Below are 10,037 nucleotides of genomic sequence, written 5' to 3'. Positions count from 1 at the left end.
GTTTGAGTGTAACCCCTAAATAAGGAGCACCAGAGGGTTAAATAGAAATGAAGGGTTTGTTAGACCGCAATAATCCAACGCCTTTACACAATCTCTCCATTTTGTAACAGTCCCACACACAATACAATGTAATCCCCAATCCATATTTCCTCTGTTCCACATGAAAGCAGCAATCACGCTGGAGTGACCAGGTTAAATTTGAAAGGAAACAGATTTTGTTGCGTGTAGAAATTCAGCTTAAGCCTTAATGTCAAACAAACAAAGCTTAATGTCACATGGTGCCTGTAATCCTGATGCTTGGTTTGCAGCACTATAAAAACGTAGCTGGCATTAATGGGACAATTTCAGTGTCTATTCTGAAGGCATTAAGAATACACTGAGAACAATAGCTCAAGTGGTGCCAGCAGTGACTAGGCAACACACCCAACTGGAGTTGTGCCATATATAGGCTTTGTTTATTGCATTACAACTCCCCACTCATTCAGCCATAATGCATTTAGAAAAATCTAACTCTGCTTTTTAATTTTTTTTCTGGATCAGACTACGTTTAAACACATTAGAGGGTCACATAAAGCTAATATAATATAAATATAAGGTTATTCTGTGACTATTAACTAAATTAAAGCAATTTGCCACCTACTTCCAATCTGTCAAAACTTTTCACAACTCTAAAACTAGTAAACTTCCCTGTTTTTATCTTAGCAAAACTGTAAGCAATGATTGAAATAGGCTATTTGTATTCTTTTGTGTACTTCTAACTTGTGTGCGGTTTATAGTTTTAGTGAATTTCATCATGTTTCTTTTCTTAAAGGTGCACTCTGTACATTTTGTTTAGGTGGTTTTATCCATCCCATAATAATTAATGTTTTGTTTTTTAACTGGCTGGTCATTAACTTGCTAAGCTGTGACTGTCATGTGTTTGTTTGCCTTCAACATGTGATGTCACAGCATTTGTCCTTTATTTGTGAGTGGTTTGTCACTCAATGCAATGGTGTGACCATGTACATTGTGTTTGTTACAAAATTAGCTTGTTTTATTTACACGTTTATGCTCTGTAAAACAGTTTAACACTGGCGGAACGTGCTTTCTAAAAATTAAACGTATTATTATTAGTAATAGTTGTAGCTTAGTCAACTGAACACGGCTGGTCATGTGACGTAAACAGCAACATCCATGAGGGGGCGACCCGCTGCATGTAAAATTGGCTTTAGAACACTAGTAGCCCATATTTTGTTTTCAGCTTATGTGAGTAGGCTATATATAATTTTAATAATATTTTTTTTAAAAAGTGTTGTTCATTTTTATGTGTAAAACTTACCCTACCAGAGTTGAATTTGCTTTAAATACAAGTAATCCAAGCATTTAGGCTAATCAACAACAGCTGTTAGGAAACACGATTAAAAGAGGGACAAGTCCGATTTATTACAGCATCAGCCTAAAAGTATTGCAGACGACTAATATCTTCTGGAGTGGGCGTTCCTTCTCTATAACAGGGATGATTCACGGGCTCGAGCCAGTGTGTGATGCGACTCCACACAGAAAACTATCTGACAATCATTCATTACAATAGCTGCTCTGTGGCAGACCACTGAACTGAGCACAAAAATGCCACAAGACTGCATGAGTCTGACAGGCAGATGCAGGTGAAGAGTTGACTGCGAAAGAGGATCTATTGCATAATCAGACGGAGCACAAAGAGAGGCAGCGATGGGCGCTTCATTTTGAACTATGGCAGCAACACACCACATTATTCTGCCATAAATTTAGATTATGGGCAAACGTGCCATATTGGAGAACAGCGACGAATTATTGGATACGAGGATAAAAACCATCCAGCCTCAAAACTTTGAAGTTTATTTAGTCGCTACCAGAGGGTGCATACATTTTTAGGCTGCTACCTGTGCAGTGTGCTATCAATTAACACCAAACTGACTCGCTTATGTCATTTGGTAGGGTTTTTAAACCAACCTCGGAAGCTTTTGGAGGTAGGCTATTTGTTTGTGCAGGTTTCTCAACTGCAGTCCCAGAAGCCGTTCAAATGCTGGAATGGATTGGTGCTGCTTGTTTTATGATTTTAATGGCCATACTCTGGCCAGTGGTGAAGTGTATTAGAGCGGAGAGTCACTCCACGCTGCTACTTCCACGGCGCGAGAGCAAAAGATCCGCGGAGAGATGCGACTCGAAAATAGAGGGACAAGGTGAATCAGACGCGGTCGCCTTGATATGCAAACCCTCTGCACTGGCAAACTACCTTCTCAAACATTGCATGAGTTTTTGCAAGTCTATATCGATACCAAAATGGAACTGGCGAATGAGTTCGTCTTTACAGACTCTTTTCGGCGCTTTGTGGCCGTTTGACTGTCCTGTGCATTTCATCCGAGATCATTTGCAATTGAGTGATGATGGACTCGTGGCGTTAGACTGGGCTGTGGTTGGCGCAGCTCATCACAAGAGGCGCAGGACTTCCAGTAATTCCACAAGTCCAGTTCTGCTCATCATTCCCAATTCTTTTGGGAAAATCACCAGGAATGTGCTGAAGGTACTTGTCTTTTTGAAATTATTAATTATTAATAAAAATTAGATTGGCTCACATGTGAAACCGTTGTATTGTCCACATATACCGTCTAGGATAAATGGGGTTATATTCAATTCAAGTTTATTTGTACAGCGCTTTTCACGATACAAATCATTGCAAAGCAACTTTACAGCAAATTAAGTTTCTACAATATTTAGTGGTAGCTCATCAGTGGTGACTGTCAGTCAATGTACATATGGCAGAAATGTACGGAAAAATCAATTAAAGACGTAATCAAACAGACGATGAACACTATTAACAGCAATTATATGGGGTGGAGTTATATTTAATAGACCTGAGAAACATTGTTACTGTACTGAAAGAGTTCAGTAAATGTGCTTTGAATGAGGCTGCATTATGCACAGTCTGAATTTAAAACTGAAGCAATTGAATTAACAGAAAACAATGCATTACAATAAAATCTACAGGTATTAATCCTCATGGGCAAGTAGCAAATTAATATTGAGGATACAGTATGAAACTGGGGTACAGTATAGGTGAAGTGAATCTGTTCTGTTTGACTGTTTTGCATTAAAGAGAAAATGCTGCATGACTTTTTCATTATTTCAATTATAGCATGCATGATAGAGCCCCTCTCTGACTCTTTGCAGCAGAGTCAGAAGTGAGTCATTCCTCCTCACCCAGTTTGGAGCTCAATCCATATTCCAGACCTAAAGCTCCAGGCAACTTTAAAGGGGTCATATGATGTTGCTAAAAAGAACATTATTTTGTGTATTTGGTGTAATGAAATGTGTTTATGCGGTTTAAGGTTAAAAAAACATTATTTTCCACATACTGTACATTATTGTTTCTCCTCTTTGCCCCGCCTTTCTGAAACGCCTAGAAGTTACGCCTTCTTTCTTTGCATGAACATTTGGGCGGCATTATGCAAATCTTCCCACATCGTGACGTAGACATGTGGGGGCGTGTTTAAACGAGGCGTTTTAGGAGGGCGTGGACCAGTCTTAACTTTTATAAAGAATATCTCTTTGGGTTTGAGACTTTAGTCTTTGCAACTTTAGGGATCTTATCTATTCACGAACAGCTTGTAACACTCCAAAGAGAAAGGAAAACTTGAAATCGCATCATATGACCCCGTTAAGTAAACTCATGAGCTTTTTTACACTCCATCATAGATGATTCCCAGAGAAATATACTCTGTGCTCACCGGAACTTTGTTAGCTGTGCATTGTAGAGAATATAATCAGTGTGTCAGCAGGCTCCTCTGCTCCTTTTTGTGCGGGGCATGACTGAGAGCAGTGATGGTGAATGTATCTTTGTAGACAGATGGCATATAAGAGGCAGTCGTTGTAAGTCAAATGCCAAGTAGTAGGGCTGTGCGATATTGAAGAAAAATGCTATATACGATACCTTGTTAAAAAATGCGATATTCGATATGCGATACGATATTGCTTAAAGTGTGTAAAATCAATTTCAATTATATTTTAAAATATTTACAAATTAAAATTATATAACCAATTTGTTTCACAATTCCGACTGCACGGATCCAGTATGATACACATCCAATTTTTTTCTCAGCTGTTTCCATTCATTTAAAACATAACCGACTGCGTTTACGAGAATGATCGTTGAGACGGGTACTATTGATAATTCTGTGTGTATGTGTCTGTTCAAACATGAGGACATGCGAAGACGAATCAACTCCGTGTTCGCGCGCCGTCTGAAACGCGTCTCTCTGTGTGCGCGCGCTTTGCACGTGTGCAGCTGAACTGAAGATACGCTGCGCGAGATGCGGCTTGTGCGCGCGCTTCAGGTGTGAGTCAGACAGCAAGACGAGACGGCAAAGAGTTGTTTTCTGCAACTTATTGCACTTAACTCTTTTTAACGTCAAGCAATTCTCTGCTATATGCGTCGAACTAAAACTTTTACCTTTTGCAACGTTTTGATTTAAGTAGCCTATTATTAAAATGATTCAGATATCGCACGCCCTTGCGATATGCATATTGCGATATTTACATTTGCGATATTTCGATAATTTCGATATATCGTGCAGCCCTACCAAGTAGTGAGATATGTGCTCAAGCACGTTTTGCACGTTTTTTTGTGGAAAAACTAACTGTGACACAGGGCCATGATTAGACTGGCTACAAATTAGTAGAGACTCAACTTAGAACAATGAAGTAATGCATATGGTTCCCTTTCAGTTTTATAGATTTGGCAGGGTCTGTTTCAAGGTCGTAAAATGTAAGTCTGTCTGTATGTATGTTCAAATAGACACATTTTAAGGTGTCGGTTGGGGTTGAGTGCTAGTCCACTCCAATTTCTTTGTGTTTCAGATGAATGTTATTTACAAGGTGATCACTGCATGATAGGCGAGAGGCTGCACTCAATTTGCACAGTGCAAAGCAACACTGTACTGCAGTAAGAGCTAGTGTGTTTTATTGCGATATTTACATTTGCGATATTTCGATAATTTCGATATATCGTGCAGCCCTACCAAGTAGTGAGATATGTGCTCAAGCACGTTTTGCACGTTTTTTTGTGGAAAAACTAACTGTGACACAGGGCCATGATTAGACTGGCTACAAATTAGTAGAGACTCAACTTAGAACAATGAAGTAATGCATATGGTTCCCTTTCAGTTTTATAGATTTGGCAGGGTCTGTTTCAAGGTCGTAAAATGTAAGTCTGTCTGTATGTATGTTCAAATAGACACATTTTAAGGTGTCGGTTGGGGTTGAGTGCTAGTCCACTCCAATTTCTTTGTGTTACAGATGAATGTTATTTACAAGGTGATCACTGCATGATAGGCGAGAGGCTGCACTCAATTTGCACAGTGCAAAGCAACACTGTTCTGCAGTAAGAGCTAGTGTGTTTCCTGGCTGTTGAGGTCATTGACGTAAGTAAGGGATATGAAAATACTGTGGTGAGAGGCAGATCCTGTTTCTACATCAAGTCATATTCATTTGCATCTTGGAACAATTAGACATTTGCCATCACGAATAGAGTAGAAGAATTACTGTGCTTTTTCATATTTGTTTTTTAGTCTTTTTGTTATTGTACCCCTAATAAGAGCATATAAGGATGACAGAAAATAATAGAGTGAAGAGGAATAGGATGGGCATGTGTTTCAAACCATATTTGAAACCTTATTTCTCATATGAGCACCACAACTCACTGTGTCTGGCCAAGTTATGATATATTGATATTAGAGAAAAAGATCAGCACACTTGCTCTTGGAGATGACTCCTAAATTTTTAGGTACAGTATACAGTACACAATATATTGGTATCTTTTTGGGCATGTTCAATTTATTTCTTACATTTATATTTTTTTTCCATCATCTAATGCTCACTTAAATTGAATCCTTAAAATTCAATTAGTAATAATTTAATAACAGTATTAAACGTAATCTTTAGCAAATCTCAGAATGAATATTTATTTTTCATAACTGTACATTGTGGTGCCTAGATTTACTTAAGGATTTAAAATGATTGATTTTAGTAGTATCTAATTTTTTTAAGGTATAGAATTTTATCATGAGTCAGTACTTCAGCTCCACCTCAATGTGCTTCTATGTATTAATTATTCAAAATCATCTTATATTTTCCTTGATCTCACTTTAAGGTTATAGGAAATTGTGATATTTTGCACTCTGTTGGATTGATTCTTCAGACTTGTGAAACTTGTGGAATTTGGCAGCGGTGTTGCTGGTCCTTCCATCAAGGAACAGAATGTAGCACAAACCTGATGTTAACACAATTCAGCAACAAAGAAACTACTGACCACACTGTAGCAAAATATACATTTATGTATGTGTATGTGTGTATATATATATATATATATATATACTGTACACACATATATATATATATATATATATACTGTATATAACAGAGTTTTATGGCTGCGTCCTGCTTTGAAATGAACTGAAATGTGTATATGTTAGAATATTTATTTTTACATTAACCCAAGGCTACTTATTACAGGTGTGGATAAGACTCAAGCAAAACATCTCTGTTTATATGCACAAGTTTGACCACTGTGTGCTGTATCTGGCATGTAACGGTTTCTGTTTCTTCTCCTAAGCTCTGTGAGGCAGCTCTGAGTCACGGCTACCTCCCTGTGATCTTCAACCGCCGGAGTCAGAACAGGACGCCGCTCTGTACTGTGAAGCTGCAGCAGTTCGGTGACCCGACTGACCTGAGGGAAGCGGTGCGCTACATTCGGTACCGACAGCCAGCAGGCCAGATCTATGCCGTGAGTGAGAGCACTGGTTCAGGACTCTTGCTGTCCTATTTGGGCGAGTGCGGCTCCTCCAGCTACGTGACTGCTGCGGCCTGCCTGTCTCCGGTTTTCCGCTGCCAGAGCTGGTTTGAGAGTGGCCCGACCTGGCTGTTCCACTGGGCTCTCCTGCTTTACCAAAAAATCTGCCTCAGCAGGTAGGGTTAAATGAAGGATTCTGTTTTTCTCACTTTCCTCAAAATGCCTGAGTTTATGTTCAGGAGTCAGGACTACATGTTCAGGACTACAACTGTCAACAGATGGATGATGAAACATTTCAGTTTTGTCAAGAAAAATGTTAAAAGCTTAAGTAGGATTTTAGAAAGTTGTAGCTATCAAAACATGTTTTCAGAAAGTTATGTCATCTACTTTTTTAAGACCCCGATATACTCACGATGAGGTTCTGTTTCTGCTTCTCAAAAAAGAAGTTTGAAATACCTGAGCAGCAGTGTAGTGTTAGCGAACATCCTGATGCTGCAGACACTGCTGGGAGCAGCTTTTAGATGAATATGCTAATAATATTAACATATTCATCTAAAAGCTGCTCCCAGCACTGTCTGCAGCATCAGGATGTTCGCTAACACTACACTGCTGCTCAGTGTAGTGTTAGTGTTTTGTTATTGAGAGGAAACAATTCTGTGTTTTTCTGTCAATATGGGGTGCTGTGTGTACATTAATGAGGAAAAAAAATTAACTTAAATGATTTTAGCAAATGGCTGCAATATAACAAAGAGTGAAAAATTTAAGGGGGTCTGAATACTTTCCATACCCACTGTATATATATATATATATATTCTTTGAAAATTAGTCATAGGCCCTGTTTACACTAGTGTGTTTTCGTTTTAAAACCGCATTTTAAAATGAAAACGATCCTCATCTACACGTGCTTTCAGAAACGATCTCAGTCCACACTACACAACCGAAAACGCAGGTCACATGACCATTCATGCAGGTACAACAATGAGCATGATGTTATTGTTTATACGGTCGTCAAGGATACGCAGAGAGAATGTGGGCAGCCACGCCATTGTTTTCAAAAGTCTCTTGGTCCGTTTACACTGAACCCTGGAGTTTTCCAACTAAAATGTAAACGACAGGCGTAACCGTAGCAAAAGTTATGCGTTTTAAAACGAAAATGCACTAGTGTAAACGTAGCCTTAATATCTATTGGCAGTTTCTTGTTTTTATATATATATATATTAGACTTAAAGTTGTGTTTGTCATTTTTCATGGGGATTGGTCACAATCAGGTGTTTCCGAAATCAACTCAGGGTGATCCAATTTAAAATAAAATGCTGTTGCCATAGCAACTAGCGATGCCTATCCAGTGCAATTGATTTCTGCGATCTGTCTAAACAGGTTGCCTGCTTAGTTGTAACTTGAATCAATGATGATAACAAAACTCCTCCGTTGCTGCTCTTCTCTATAATGATTATACTCGATATTGTATTAAATCCCATCTGCAGGTATAAAACGGTGCTCGGGGAGCTTGTCCACACAGACAACTTATTTTCCAGCTGCACTTTGAAGGCAATGGAGGAGGCACTGTTCTGTCATTCAGGTTTAAAAGGGATGACGACGGAGGGAGCAGGTAGCTGGGAGGCGTACTGGGAACATAACGACCCACTGAGGGACATAGATGAAGTGGCCATTCCTGTGCTGTGTGTGTGCAGCCAGGACGACCCCATCCGTGGGGACCCTCAGACCACGCTTCCGTTAGAGCTTTTTGAGAGCAACCCACATTTCTTCCTGCTTTTGACTGCCCACGGAGGCCACTGCGGCTTCTCCACATCAGGCGAGGGCCCGATTGTCTGGAGCCACCAGGCCGTACTGGAGTTCTTTCGGGCCACCACCGATTTCTTTGCAGCGGAGGAGCGTGCCAAGCTGGCGGCCCGACGGAGGGGTCTAAGCGGGGCTGGCAAGACTTTCCACCATCGCAGTGTCAGCACATGCAAAAGACTGCCCGTCTGCCCACATAACATTCACACCATTTACAACTGGCAGAGGTCCTACACCAGATGATGTTGTGCTCAGAGGGTCCCCACTTTCTTTGGGATTATGGAGAGGCTGCAATAGCAAAGAACACTGCCAGAAAAGGATAAATTAGAACCCATTGTCCGACCTGCTGTTTGTCGCAGCCAAGAAACCAGCAGTCAAGTCAAAATATCTCATTTTACATTCAGGACTATTCAGAATTTGGACTACCACTGTCAACTGACGGACAGCGCCTGTCTTTGAGGATGTTAAAATGTTAGATTTTTGTCAAAAAAAAAATAATTAAAAGCTGAAGTAGAACATTAGAAAGGGGATGTTACTGAATCATGGTTTAAAAATGTCACGCTCAGTGGCAAAAAATAACTTTTTAATCAGTATTTTTGGTATAAAAAATCCTTAAAATAATGTATTTTCTTGGTTTTAGATTAGACTTGGATATGTCAAATTTCTTACCAGACTGGCAGTTTTTGGCTCACTAAAATTTGTAAAAATTTATGGTTAATACTAGACAAAGAACACTGCCAGAAAAGGATAAATTAGAACCCATTGTCCGACCTGCTGTTTGTCGCAGCCAAGAAACCAGCAGTCAAGTCAAAATATCTCATTTTACATTCAGGACTATTCAGAATTTGGACTACCACTGTCAACTGACGGACAGCGCCTGTCTTTGAGGATGTTAAAATGTTAGATTTTTGTCAAAAAAAAAATAATTAAAAGCTGAAGTAGAACATTAGAAAGGGGATGTTACTGAATCATGGTTTAAAAATGTCACGCTCAGTGGCAAAAAATAACTTTTTAATCAGTATTTTTGGTATAAAAAATCCTTAAAATAATGTATTTTCTTGGTTTTAGATTAGACTTGGATATGTCAAATTTCTTACCAGACTGGCAGTTTTTGGCTCACTAAAATTTGTAAAAATGTATGGTTAATACTAGAAAATAACAGTTTCCTATACTTTAGTAAGAACACTAAAGAAAATTTGATTAGATAACTTGAAATAAATTTCCTAGTCCACTGGAATTTTTATTTTTTTAAGATTTGTGGTTAAAACAACAGTTTGCAGTGGAAACTAATGAAAACTAAAGACAATTAAAAAAGTAAAATAAAAGAAAAAACGTAATTCAAGATATATTTTCTGAAAACAAGTTGAGATTTTATGGTAAAAATACTGATTAATATATATATATATATATATATATATATATATATATATATATAATA

The 10,037-nt window shown here is 38.7% G+C and overlaps 1 protein-coding gene across 1 annotated transcript; it reads left to right on the top strand.

Annotated features, from left to right (window-relative positions):
• The first annotated feature begins 1,395 nt into the window (after nucleotides 1-1,395).
• LOC107744778 (protein ABHD15-like) lies at nucleotides 1,396-9,262 on the top strand. Its single transcript, XM_016558589.1, has 3 exons — nucleotides 1,396-2,539; nucleotides 6,626-6,978; nucleotides 8,287-9,262. The coding sequence occupies exons 1-3, from the start codon at nucleotides 1,940-1,942 to the stop codon at nucleotides 8,840-8,842; spliced, it is 1,509 nt and encodes a 502-aa protein (XP_016414075.1). The 5' UTR covers nucleotides 1,396-1,939; the 3' UTR covers nucleotides 8,843-9,262.
• Nucleotides 9,263-10,037: the final 775 nt, after the last annotated feature.

This window comes from Sinocyclocheilus rhinocerous, unplaced genomic scaffold (genome assembly GCF_001515625.1).
Source record: "Sinocyclocheilus rhinocerous isolate Xijiao unplaced genomic scaffold, SAMN03320098_v1.1 scaffold738, whole genome shotgun sequence".
Classification (NCBI taxonomy): domain Eukaryota; kingdom Metazoa; phylum Chordata; class Actinopteri; order Cypriniformes; family Cyprinidae; genus Sinocyclocheilus; species Sinocyclocheilus rhinocerous.
This window is presented reverse-complemented; position numbering and strand designations above follow the sequence as displayed.